This window comes from Pelecanus crispus, chromosome 1, assembly GCF_030463565.1.
Source record: "Pelecanus crispus isolate bPelCri1 chromosome 1, bPelCri1.pri, whole genome shotgun sequence".
Classification (NCBI taxonomy): Eukaryota; Metazoa; Chordata; class Aves; order Pelecaniformes; family Pelecanidae; genus Pelecanus; species Pelecanus crispus.
The window spans coordinates 4,136,376-4,150,349 of record NC_134643.1 but is presented as its reverse complement, the minus strand read 5'-3'; the positions used below and the strand labels follow the sequence as shown (position 1 = coordinate 4,150,349).

Genomic DNA, 13,974 nt, shown 5'->3' with positions numbered 1-13,974 from the left:
GACAGCTCCTTTTATAAAACTGCGATAGGAGAATGGGAGCTGTTGTTCCATGCTGAGTCTCTGGATTAAATCGCTTAATCTGTTGGTTTTAACTCATTACTTTAGATGAAGAAAAGATCATTATCCAGGCACTAAAAGCTTTTGCGGGGGAATATCCTTCTTGCATATGCACAGTATAGAATTGTAGGGTTAGCAAAATCAAGAAAAAATATTTACTGTATCAGGATCTTGTAACTGATCACATTTGTCATAAATTCTGGTTAGCTTTTTATAAACATCTGGTCCAATAAAACATTTAAGTGCTGTGCCTGTAAGTTCTCTGTTAGATGGTTTGTCACTGAAAGTGTCCTGTATCAAGTACTGTCACATCTTTTCTAGCCACTTCTAGCATAGGAAAGACAATCCTGCTTCTCTTCAGCTGGAAAAGGAGGCTTCTCCCATGCAGTGTGCTTCAAGGGGGCTCAGCCCAATTATGCCCCGATTTAGCAGTGTGGTAGCACTTTCATCTTCCTAACTGAACTTGTAATAACCTGTAACACACGACAACCATTTTGATGCTCTCTTTTCCCCTTCTCCCTCCCACCCACTATAAGACTGTGTCCTGTGTTCTCTGATCTCCCTTTTCCTCCGTGTCATACCTGTGTGCTGGTAGCCCCATCATGCCTGTGAAGGCCATGTCTCTCTTTGGCCAGTTACTCCTAAAGAGATCTTGCATCTCGTGGCTGGCTGTGCCTTCTCATTGCTTGAACAGAAAACATTTGTGGTGTGATCAGCAAGCTCCTCTCCTTTCAGTTCTTGCTGCCTACTGTCACCAGGAGGCCAAAGGAACTGCCATAAAGGCTGCACGTTGTGCACATCTGGCATAGGAAATCATTTAATAGTCTACATTTGATATTCCTAGTTCAGTGTGTAGTATTCAACTTGTCCACCTTGCAAGAATGAAGAATTTACCTGACTGCATGGACTCCTGAGATTTGGGGGAAAAGTAGCTTTATCATACAAGGCAGAAATAGACTAAAACATTTTTAAAAGAGCGTACTAATGTTCTGCAGGTTAATGATCTAGTGTATGAACTTAGGTAGGCTCAGTCCAGATGAGTAAATATATTGTGAATCCTTCCTATGCAGACCTAATGCCTGATCCGAACAAAATTCCGTGGCTTCTGTCCGTTGTGCTGGTCAGTCAGACCAACGCATATTGTTCAGCAAATTTAAAGCTTTGGTTCCAGTGGTCTCCTAAAATCATTTAACAATTTCTGGGAAGCTTTTTTGTGGGTGGGCTTTTTTGTTTGGTTGGTTTTGTTTTGTCTTGGGTCTTCCCCCCCCCCCCCCCCCCCCCCAATTATGCCGGTCAAAAAGCTTTAACTTCCAAAGCTTTTTACACTGGAACAGATCTGCCAGGTAGATGGCACAGAGCCAGCTACTGCACTGGTACTGACTGGGTGTATTTCCAGTTGACGTCAGTTTACCTTCTGGTTATCACATTGAGTTGGCTTTTTGCTCTGGCATTACATCTTCAAATAGCTCTTGTGCTTTCCAAAGGACTGACGCAGGCTTTTTTGGATTCCATATCAAATTTCAGCCATTGGTTTGAGTGTGTATCTCAGCCCAGACACCTACATACTCTGTCTTTATTTGTAGTTGAGATGCCTTAATATCAACGGCTGTATATCTGATCAGTTTGCTCTGTGCTGGCTACAGCCATTGAACGTTGTAAGGCTTCTTAGCGTAGGCTTCTTTCTTAGTGTAGCAAATCTTATGGGAATTGTTTTTTTCCCCTCTTCTTTTCCCTCTCTCCAGGGCGACTGTTAAATTGGGGAAGGAGCAAACTGAATAGGGGTATCGCTGATTTTGTGCTACAGTTCTCTTAGAGATTAGTCTATATGGTTTCATGTTTTATGGCTTGAGATATGGGTAGTATTATAATATTACAAGCCAAATTTCACTTTGAGGTAAGGCTTACTTGCTGTATAATAGAAGTAATTGCTTCTAACTTTGTTAGGCAAGTATCTTCAGCTGTTTTGAGTTGGATGCCAAAGAAAATAAACAGACTGTTCTCGAAACTCACTTCGTCGTTAGTAACCAATTTTGTTTAAAGTAGCATGAATGATTGACAGTAGGAACATACCCCCAGATTTTCATTCCTTTGTTGTGAATTTTGGGGATGTTAATAAGATTATAGTTTTAGTTCCTTTTTTATTATTCTGGACGTGAAGTAAATGCCTGCAAGTAACAGCTATCACACGGATGCTTGTTTTAGTAGCCACAGGCTATATGCCAGCTCTGCCTCTGCCTGCAACCGCAGATCCAGTTCTCTTTAACTGTGATTCTGCTTGAAATCGCTTAAACTTCTTCAGTTAGTATAGTGTTTTCAGATCAGTGAATCTTTTTTACTGTCTGTGGATTAATAGCTCTGACACTGTATGTAAAGGAAGGTAGATCCCCAGAGCACATGGAAGTTTGTCTGTGTATTCTAGTTCATGGAGAGATTAAAGTCATAAAAGACTGGCATTTGTTGGTGTAAAAATTTCTGGTTGCATGGGTGTTCTATGTGATAGACACACAGATGTGCATTTGGTGGTAGTTTGGAAGTAGAGGCTTTTAAAGATAGAAGGATGGTCAAAATAGAAAATGAAAGTGAATTCCAAGTTTTGTACTTACGTCAAGGAAAAAACAGGTGCTATTAAAGCACAAAAACATCAGTAGATCACATACAAGGCTAAAGGCGGTGTTCTTTGAACACTGGAGTTATCGTACCCAGAACTTTGCAGCTGCTTAGTGGGCTATAGAAGAAATCAAGACGATATGGCCAGTGCTGCCCAAGTAAAGGAGAGTAAGATGATTTTGTACGTTGAGATTGAGATTCAACTACTGGTGAAGCTCAATCCCGTGATTGCTGTAGAACAGATACAAAGTGCAAGCAGAACTTGCAGTATGTTTTTCTTGGAACATGGTAGGAGAAAGAGCAAGGACCTGGAGGCCAATTTGAGGCCTGACTAGCTTGTAGACTGAGGCTGGAGGCCCCTGTTCAAGGCTGCTTCATACTTTCCATTCTTAAGACCTTGTCTCTAATAAATTTGCCAGATAAAGCCAGCGGGGCCCAGAAGTATTGTTTGAGTCTGCATTAGACTGATATTTCTGGGAAAATTGAATGGGAAAAATAGTTCTAGGAAGGAGCTAAGAAAAGCATGCTTCTCTTCTTCGTGTCCTGCTGTGATTCTTTGTAAAGCCTCAGGGTCTGAGTGCTGCAGGAGCAGAGGCTTTGGAACCAAGGAGCCTTTACAAAAACAGTGTTCAGCCTTCCCAACTTCAGCTAGTGACAGCTCTGTCCTCAAAGAATTTGAGCTTCTCATTGCTTCTTTGAGCCTACGCTGCGAGGCACCATCCCAACAGAACTGGTCAAAGCTGAGAAACTGTTTTACGCTGTGATCTGAGTGCTCACCGTACAGATAGTACAGAGGAGGAATTAATGTCTGATTCATACAACCTGCCGGATATCCCAAACAGGAGTTACTCATTCCCTTTAGTGTCAACTGTTTCATTTTCGCAAAAGGCAGAGGCGTGCAGCAAATATACTAAAACTTGCGTCGGTTGCCACGTGGCAGAATTGCTTTTTTGCTATGGGTAGAAACCCAGATAAAGTACACACAACTGATAAAAGAACAATAATGTTGCAAACATGAAGATTGTAAATTGGAAAATGCCAGAATTAATATTACCCATGTAGTCTTAATTTGGCCTCTCTGAATGTGGTTGATTATATTGGTTAACCTCATATTAGTTAGCCGGATATATATAACTAATGCACCGGATATATAACTAACCTAGCCTTATATTACATAACCAGATATATTTACCTCTAAAGAACCCCTGCCTCAGTTCAGAAGGTGGGTTGGATCTCCGAGACAGAAGTTAATTGTACAAAAAAGGGAACTGTTGTCTCTTGAATGGAAGCTTAATTTGGAATGGATGAAGCCAGTGGGCCAGAGGGAGTGTCAGAAGAAAATGGGTGGTGGTGTGATTAAAGCAGCTTGGTGCTTCTGCTGGATAATTGAATTCTGGTCCTGCCTCTGTAACAGAGTTGCTACGTGACGTTAAGCAAATTGTTTTTCTTAGATGGTCATTAACTGGGTCTTTCATTCTGGGCCTGATGGGAGAGATCCGCGATGTGATTTGCTTGAAGGCTTTGCTCTTCTGGCTGCAAGCAAATTCAGAAGAAGCTAGGTAATATGAAGTATTTTGAAAAATCAGATTCTGGTAGTTTCAAATAGGAGAGCCAAAATTAGTCAGAATTCGAAGTGCTATGTGTTATAACAATTAATACAATAGAAAGACCTGATGAAGAAATTAATTCCTTCTTTAGAGCAGAGTTTGAACTTCATGAAGAAAATACTGCATTGGATATGTGCTGCAGACGGTGTGTAGGAGACCTGGTCTTGAGTAAGCAGTAACTGTCCTGTGCGTTGGGGAAAAAAGTAGGGGTCCTTTGGCAGAACATCAGATGGTTAGCTGGCAGTGTAATGCAGACACAGAGTGAACCAGCTTAGGCTCAGTGCTGTCTGTAACTGATGTGCTTGACTTGTCTATCAGAAAGTGCTTTTCAAATGTGAGGTGACACATAAAATAGAATTTCAAAACAACAACAAACCTCAAGGTTAACTGAAGTGCAGTGTCATCAGTGAAGGAGGAGACAAGATACTCCTTCCCCACAAAGCTGGAGAGAAACTTGTAGCCGTGAAAATCCATCATGTGTGGTGCAGATGAGGCTGGGATGCTTGGCAGAGGGTCTTTCCGACGCATTTTTTGGTCTCAGCTCAGCTAAGTTACTAGCTGGATCCTGCGTATATGGTCTCTTAGTTGAGCAACCTGAGACCCAGCCTCAAGCACAGCTTGCTTTCTGTTTACAGCAGGGCGGCTGCTGGTGTTGCTGGGGGAGGCAAGGGAACTCCTCAAAGCATGTGGCATCCGCTTTGTCCCGGCATAGCCGGCTTCGTGTGCTACAGGCAGTTGGCAGCAGGCCTGTGAGGCAATTGTGTGTGAGGGAAAGGAGGCCAGGATGTGGCATTCGCTATCAGAAGGAGCACAGATTTAGGCACCGGTTTTACTGGAACTTTTGGAGCTATTTATGCTGGGCATCTGTTTAAGTACGCTGCTGATTCGGAGCCAAACAACTCTCAGAAGTTACACTAGCAGTGAAATAGATGTGTAGCATTGCAGTCCCTTTTGATTTCATTATAACCAGCCCTCTCACTCAAGAGAGTACTTAATCAACCTCTTCCCCCTGTTCTGCAGTCTGTCAATCCTGTGTCTTTCTAACCTGTTCTTAAATACCTCCAGCGCTAGCTTCCTGTGATAGCCTCCCATAAAGATGCAAATGTATTCCGGTGCATTACAGTCCTTGTTTTAGACTGTTTTTTTCTTGATGTCATGTTAAAACTCATCTTGAAGTGTTTTTGTGGCTTCTTGCATTTAGTTGTAGACTTACCTTTTTGTAGCAGCCTTTTACTTTTGTGACTTCTTGCAGTTTCATCCTTGGACGTTCTTCTGTGGAAGCTCTGCAACCCTGACTCCTTTGAACTTTCTTTTATAGAGCTTGATTTTCAGACCACTTGATTCTTTTCTAGTGCTTTCCTCATGGGTTGCTAGTTGATACAGGGCATCCAAAAGTGGTTGCCGTATTGTAGATGAGACTTACAAGCCTTGATAACAGCAGGAGTGCTTGATTTAAGATCCTACTCCTTTTCATGCATTTTCTACGCGTTTGTCATTTTTGCAATAGGACAATACTGATCTATTATAACTCCTAAATGTGTTTTTACAGAGCCTATGAACCATGACCTGTTTGGTGTAGCTGATTCTTCCTGTTTATTTTGATTTGCACTTGGCCCTAGTGAACTGCACCTTGATCCATCACTATAAGCTGGATGAAATAGAAAAGCAGTCTGAAGCCTGTCTGCTACCATGCTGGCAGTCTGTCTGAGCGTGGTGTAATAAGGTCTGTGGACTCGGTGAACGCGTCCTGTCATGCAGGTTATCACTGAAAACCCAGAATGATGCTGACCATGGGGCACAGATGAATCGTTTGTGATTCATGGCTCCATTTTGATGTCGAACCATTGATGGCTACCCACACTAAAGTGATTTGACCTACTTGCCACTCCGTGTTAGCTTAATCTAGGTGATACCTTGATAATTTGCCTTAAATATCATATAAAGGTATCAGAAGTCCTATGAAAGTCAAAATGGATGATGTCTATTGCCAAGTCCCATCCGTGCGGCCTGCTGCCTTGTTGTGGAAGAAATCAGATTGATGTGATACAACTTGTTGCCACATCCACATTGGCTGCTACTCAGCACCTTCTCCACTCCTAGATGCCTGCAAATTGTCTGTGTTCCCATTTTTTTCTTGACGTTGAAATTAAACTGATGGATGTGTAATTCCTGGCTGTTCTTTCCACTCCTTCCCTGAACATTTGCTTCTCTTCTGTTCCCCCCCCCCCCTTTCTTTCCTTCTGGTTGTGTGCTGTAAAGGCATACAGACAGGAGACAAAAGATTACAAGCCTTTAAGGGATCAGCTGATTCTTTAAGGAAACATGACAAAGCACTAAGCTTTGCTACAAGGTGGGTAACTGAAAACAGCAGCCTGGAGCAGAGGAAGATACTGTCTTCGCTGTCTGTCACTAAAACATTAAGGGAGAACAAAACCGTGAATGTGTTACTTAAAAGGTTTTTACTCATGATTCTGATGTTCCCAAGCAAAAAACTTTTTTTTCAGTTGAAAAGACATTGCCTTAAACTTGTGATATGAGCTGCTTCGGCAGTTCAGAACGGTTGTTGCCATTTAAAGCTTTCTCTGTGTGTAAGAAGTTCATGCTGCACTGTGGCAGTGACCCTGTTTTCGAGCCATCTAATCCTTGCTTGCTGAGACCGTACCATGTTCATCCTTGGGAATGTTGTTGTGTGGAAGAGGCTCTACCTTACTTCTTTGCTGCGGTATCTGCCAGAGAGGCAAAAAAGTATATATAAAAAATTAGGATTTAGGGCTCCCAGTCAAGTACCTTTCATTGCATCAACACTGCCAACTTGCTCTGCCAAGATGACAAATCGTATTGCTCATACAAAAGTGTCTGCCGATGTTACTCGTATGTATCGCACAGTAGATGTAAGGTTTGTGCAAAGGAGACCCAGAAACTCTAAAGCTACTTGGACTTCTATAAATTTTTTGGGTGTTTTTCCTGTGCAGTTTGTAACACTTTTTTTCTTTCTTTGTCCCTCCACCTCCTCTTCTGCAGTTTCAGCTTCTTGCCTCAGCATTATTTAAGTCTGGCTCGGATTTCACCACTCTTGGTGAGTATTGAGTAAAGGAGAATTATTATACTAAGTATGTTCCCTCTGATAAAGGTCATTACTATTAGTTTCTATTGTTTTTTTATATCAAATGTCATAATTCATATGAATATTGTAGGCCCTCTTTGGTTTGAATATGCAAAGTGCCACTACTTAGACATTTGAGAGATTATTTATAATGACCAGTGTCCAATGCCTCGAGCCCATATTTAAAACATCTGTCACCAGTGGTTTTAAACCCATGGCTCCTGGGATCATTTTCTGTGTCTTATTACATCTGATGCTTCACTGTTACCCAAATAAACAGAAGCTTTGGTCAGAATAAAGCACCTCCTGTCATGTCACTTTGGAATCTCACAGCATGGCTAGAGCTCTGTTTGCTGTGATAACTGCAATTCCTGGAGTAGTTTGGTTCGCTCTGTTCTCTGCAAAACTAGTTCTTTGGGCAGAATGTCAAGAGTGAAGAAAACAGTGGCATGTAGGGCTGGAAACAGGAGGTCTGAGCCAAAGCCATAATTTGTTTCACTATTCTGTCCAGTTAACTCTTTTAAACAGTTGAGAAATTAATCCTGGGTAAGCTATAGGAAGGCTATAGGCATAACTTCCATTCTGGTGATGATGTGTTGTCCTCAAGTTACCGAGCTCTTGCTAGGAGTACGGATGACTTCAACTTTTGACGAACGTGTAATTCCCAATCTAAGGAATTGAGGGAAGGAAAAGGCCCCCTGCACACTCTGCCCTGCTGGATGAGGAAGCTCTGCTGAGCTCCTGTGTTTTGGAAGACGTTATCTAGTTGATGCTATAAGATGAATTTTTTAAAGGAAGAAACCCCAAGTTTCAGGAAGTTGTTTGTTCCCTAGTTTTAAATGTTCTAAAAAGATTAATTAGTTCTTGACACAATACAATACTTTATTCAGGGCTTGGCTTAACACATAGGAGGATACATACATCAAGTGGTGTTTCTAAAAGAAAACAAAAACCCCAAGCCCTCCTTGATTTGATTAACTTGGTTGACTTTGATTAATTGAAGAGTGAGTTCACTGAATTAAAAAGCATTCCTTTGAGATACCAGTGATTGAAGTAATACAAAGCAGAGGAAATCGTTGTATGCCCGCTCTATTGTTCTTGCTGTTGATGGTTTAAGTATGGGGATTTGGATCAACAATGCTTCTGCTGCAGACTAAACCCTCCCGTGTTGGGAGGTGGCACTTCACACAACTAGTTTGCAAAGCACCCTTGTGCCAAGATGCAGCCTGGGTCCTCGCTACAAGTCCGGTGATTAAACAGCAGCTCTGACTTGGGACTCCTACTGTCAGCAGAGCTTGTCTCAAGAAAAACTGCAAGCAATACAAGTACCGGTTCTGGTTAAGACAGTAGTGAAGATAATGAGGGAAGCCTGAGGACAGAAGAAATGAGGCACCAAATAAAAATAGCTACGCAGATTTTGTTTTCTGGGACATCAGAGCAGTCCCCTGAGGACTCTTGCTTCCCCCATTTCTTCAGGACTGTCAATGAGCTTGACAGCCGTTTGCTTTCTTACTTTTTATGGCATTTTGATTGCAGTGTTGGCTTGGGGTGATGTGATCTTTGTGTGTATGCGCACATAGTAGTGGGACGGAGAACTGGCAGCCTTGTTAGTTAATTGAGGCAGAAGTGGCAAATAGTTAACATCAGTCCAAAATGGACTACTGGCATACTCCACAGCTAAACTAAGCATTTGAAGTAGTGAGCACTGACTTGCTCTCCCCTTTTCTTCCTCCCCCAGGATTTTCAGATGTTGACCACACGTATGCGCAGAGAACTCAGCTGTTTGATACACTAGTCAACTTCTTTCCGGACAACATGACCCCTCCTAAAGGCAACCTGGTAGACCTCATCACGCTGTAACGGAGCAATCACTGGACATGTGGAAGAGGGGAAAAGCATCCATTTTCAGTATTTTAATTTTTTTACTGCATTGATTGACTGCTGGGATGAAGTAATATAGTAACCCCTAGATGTTTGAAAGGGGTTTTATACTTGTATGGTGAATCCCTGAAGCTTTTCCCTTGGAGTAGGTTAATAAAATGTAACTGACGTACTTCCGACTAAATATATATATTTTTTCTGACTTTGGATTTTTGAGTTAGCAAATGTAAGATGAAAAGGTGGGGGAAAGAAAAAAAAAAAAAAAAACACAACTCCAATCATGTGGTGATCGTTTTTGCCTGTAGGGGAAAATTGAGATTTGTGGGTTGGCTGGAATTAAAGATGATGGGTTTTATTTTGGGTTTTTTGAGAAAGGGGGGGGAGGTTCTTCTTTGCTCATTTGTAGCTAGTCATGATATATTGCTTTATCCTACAACTCCATCCTCAGCAGCTGAATAACTTGGCGGCAGGGCACTGGCACGCGTTGAGGTAATAGTAATGTATGTGTCTTGAGTCTTGTAATCGCAGTGTGTCATGTGAAGGGGAGCACGTGTCGCAAATTATCTGTCCCCTCATCCCAGAACTGGGCTGACAGTAGTGTCTAATTGCATCTGATATCTGGTCTAAACCTAAATGCCTATTTTCTGTTCTCTGGAGCCTTCCACTTAGACCTGACAGGCAAGTGGGAACCTCAGAGAAACCGCTGGAAAACAGGAGTGCAGTCATCGTCTGCACGGCCCCCTTTCAGGGTTTGTTCTGTTTTTCACTGCTGTGCTCTTCTGATGAGAAACCATGCAGGTCCTCACAGAGCCCGGCAGAACTGGGTCTTCCACCATACGCACACCCAACCTCTGCAGCCTGACTCTGGGTTGGGTGTAGGATTTCTGAAGCAGATTGTCTTCGTTTACATGCACCTATGCTTCTGTGTGTGTTTGTCAATGTGTAAATGTAAAGAGGATTGCTCCGAACAGCTTGTCTCCTTCCTATGTAGTGCAGCTCATTCACTTTTACATGCATTTTAGATCTAGATCTGAATGTGAGGGAGGCCTTTTTAGCATAAATCTCTTTGAAAGCAAGCTGATGCATATGTATAGAAAATATATGCTTCCTCGCTGAAAGCCTTCTTTATAAATAAGGTAAGGGCTTGGTGCTGAAGTGGAATGAAGGATATGCATACCCAGCATTAGAAACTTTCTGCATTTGGTGTCAGTGAGCATTCAGTACAAACTGGCAGATGTAAATATTTATATGAGAGTGCAAAGCTTTATGTCCAGAAATGTTCATGCCAGTAGGGTGTCATTGCTGCACCCACTGTGGCTACACGACTCCTGTTGAACTTGATGGAAGTCTTGTGTGTGCAAAGATGATCTGAACTCTTGAAATAAAGAGTTAGTGAAGTGTCTTTCTCAGAGCTCGAGTGTCTGCTTGCTTTGATTGCATTGTATTACCTCTTTATCATGTTCTTTGTGTGACTTTTGTAGTCCTGGTACGTTAGAAATAAATCTAAAAACTCATACTAGTGTTTAATCACTTAGAAGGGAACTGTGTCTTAGAGGCTGGCCTTTGCCTTGTCTTCAGGGAAGACTCTACAAATACAGTGTTTTTAAGTAACCTGTCACTTGAGACTGTTTAGACATTGTATACTTCAGTGGATGGCAAATCAGATGTCTGTGGAAGAATCCACTCAGTACATAGTGCAGTAAATGAAATCTGATGAAATTGTTTCTTTGAAACATTGCATTTTTTTTTTTTGTTCCCCAGTGCCATGGAAAGTTCTATGTCACTGCTAGGCTTTGCGATGTGCTACCTTTACTAACGCTTTGTTAACTAGTTAAAGTAAAGCTTATAAGGTACGGATGTAGATACCAACTGCTATACCAGGGGAATATTCCAATGGAGGCGTTGTTACCGTTGAGATTGAACTGAGCACTTTCAATGCAACCAGCCAAAATGCTGCAGCCCTCTAGTACTTAAAATCTTAGTGCTGCTGTGCTCCCTTACACTTGATCTCATTGCCTGTGTATTCTCCAACTTCAGTTAGATGATTAATTGCTTTTTGTGACAGTTTTCTAATCAACTAAGCTCTTCGTAAACTTTTACACATACACCCTCAATGACTACGTGTGAGGCTGAACCCAAAAGATGCAACTAGACCGAGGAGCCACAGCAAGCACACAGTGGAAGTTTAGGAATGCCAGAAGCTTTGTGAACGGTGTTGCTGGTGTCAGGCTTGGTTTGTGCTATAGAAATTCGATCAAAACTCATTGTCCTCTGCGTCGGGGGTGCATGCAAAGCCTGACAGCGTGGCTCCGTTTTTTGTAGCATAGCGTAAATGAATGATTTGTCTGAGCGAGGTGAACATTGCTTCTGCAGGACTGACAATCCCAGCTAATGAGAGCACTTCAGGATGATCAAATATTGACCTACCTTTATCCTGAGCAGATCGATTTCAGCTCGCACAAGTACAGTTTATGGGTTACAGCTGGTGATTAACCAGCAGAAGCTATTTGCTCAGCTTCGGAGTATTTGTTGAGCAGCAGAGGCACCCTGTGGCCAGAGAGGTTAATCCAAAGTGAAGGTTTCCTGTGGCTTTGCCAAGGGTCTTTCCAGGTTCTGTGTCCTTAAAGCTGGGAGTCAAAATTAAATTATTTCTTTGCATTGATCTATGCTACACTACCTGATTTAAAACCTGATTAAAATTTCTGAACAGTGAAGTATAAATTTCCTTTCAAAATAAGCCAGTTATTGACAAGCAGTTACAGGGAGAGTTTGAATTTAATTACATGCAGATCTTTAAAGATACTGGTGATATTCCAGGAAAGCCTGAGATGTGAGCATTACAGAAATACTGAAGTACAAACAGAAAAGAGACCCACTTGATCTGAAAACAGCCACCTGAAAATGCTTCACAGCACAGTGCATGCAATGTTATAAATACACAAGCTGTACCTGAGAAGTCTTTGAGCCTCACCCTTACTGCTTGCAGGCTGTAGCAGAGATGGCTTTTTAGCTTAGACAAGACAAACATACGGTATTTGCCTTTACCTTATGTTAGAAGGCGACTTTGTGTATGGATTTAACACCGAGTAATCTTTGCACTAGACTAGCTTATCTCTAAATTATGTGTTAACTTGTAAATAAGGTACTGCAAAAGAAAGCATCGTTACTTGTCAGAGAGGGACTCACTTATGATGACTGGGGTCTTTACAGCCAAAGTTTCGAGGTTGTGATATGTTTTTTAAAGCTGTAGGAAGTCGGAGTGGAATAAAATTGGTACAGACATCAAGACTTCAGTCCTGATTAGCGTTTCTTTTAAAGTTCTTTTGAGATCCGTGAGTTTGGTTCTTCACTGACACTGGCCTTCAGCATAGTTGCCCTTATAATATTATTCAGTAGATCGTCTCTTTGGAAAACATGAAATCATTATTTATGCAAAGCTATTCCTATCAAATGACACGTTTTCCTAGAGAAATAAAACTCTTCAGATTTGATTTTTGGTCACTTGGATTAGGCAGAGTTAAGTGAGTTTCTTAATGTTTGTGTTGTACAACCCCTCATAGTAGTCACAAGGCAGAAGTCCCTAAGAGTTCTGCCAAAATGACTTCTTGTCCTGGTTTCGGCTGGGATAGAGTTAATTTTCTTCCTAGTAGCAGGCATAGTGCTGTGTTTTGGATTTAGTAGGAGAAGAATGTTGATAACACACTGATGTTTTTAGTTGTTGCTGAGTACTGCTTATGCTTGTCAAGGACTTTTCAGCTTCCCATGCTCTGCCAGGTACACAAGAAACTGGGAGGAGGCACAGACAGAATAGCTGATCCCAACTGCCCAAAGGGCTATTCCATACCATTATGACATCATGCTCAGTATATAAACTGGGGGGGTTGGCCGGGGAGCAGCGATCGCTGCTCGGGAACTGTCTGGGTATCGTTTGGCGGGTGGTGAGCAATTGCATTGTGCATCACTTGCTTTGTATATTATTATTGTTATTATCATTATTATATTATTATCATTACTATTTTACTTTATTTCAATTATTAAACTGTTCTTATCTCAACCCAGGAGTGTTTCTCACTCTTACTCCGATTCTCTCCCCCATCCCATTGGGGTAGGAGGAGTGAGCGAGCGGCTGCGTGGTGCTGAGTTGCTGGCTGGGGCTAAACCATGACACTTCTCCAAGCAAGTGCTGCAATTGCAGTGTGACCGAACGCATTTTCATGTGGCAGGTGGCAGAAGGACCTACTTAGATGATGTTGTTACAAATAAGGAGATTATAGCTACATCCTTACCCTTTTTTTTTTGAGGGTCCCATTAATTAATATTGCTCCTGGGGAGACCTCAGGGGTGATGCGAAGTAGTTACTGGAATTAGCTGTAGCTTTCCTCTTCTGGCTCTTTGAAAGATAACATTTGTATCGTATTTATTCTTAAACATGTCTTCCTTTTACTGAGTATAATGAGGAAGGAGAACTTAGTTGCGGAAAAGTTTAGTTTGCCCTTTTTCTGGACAGCATCCCATATGTGTCATTTAGGTAGCGATATCCAGTCCTGTAAAGAAACATCTGGGATTTAGTTCTGTTTGCCTGGGATGGGTCTGTGTGCACACCCTGTACACGTTAGTCCAGGGGTCAGGCTGGAGGTTTCTACCAGAAGATCGATTAGCAAAATCGTGCTCTCATTTTGGAAAACCAATCTGTGAAAACCCAATTAGAAAGGCTTTAAG

At 41.9% G+C, this 13,974-nt stretch overlaps 1 protein-coding gene across 3 annotated transcripts in view; it reads left to right on the top strand.

The window, feature by feature from the left end:
* Nucleotides 1-9,427, top strand: part of MKLN1 (muskelin 1) — a 100,517-nt gene extending 91,090 nt beyond the window's left edge. For 2 of the 3 annotated variants that reach the window (XM_075727825.1, XM_075727824.1), the window contains exons 17-18: nt 7,293-7,347; nt 9,113-9,427. In XM_075727825.1, coding sequence (XP_075583940.1) covers nt 7,293-7,347; nt 9,113-9,234 — 177 coding nt within the window. In that variant the 3' untranslated portion in view covers nt 9,235-9,427. Of the gene's footprint in view, nt 1-5,820; nt 5,995-7,292; nt 7,348-9,112 lie in introns of those variants that run through there. The other variant, XR_012831994.1, reaches the window with a different exon arrangement.
* The last annotated feature ends 4,547 nt before the right edge of the window (nt 9,428-13,974 follow it).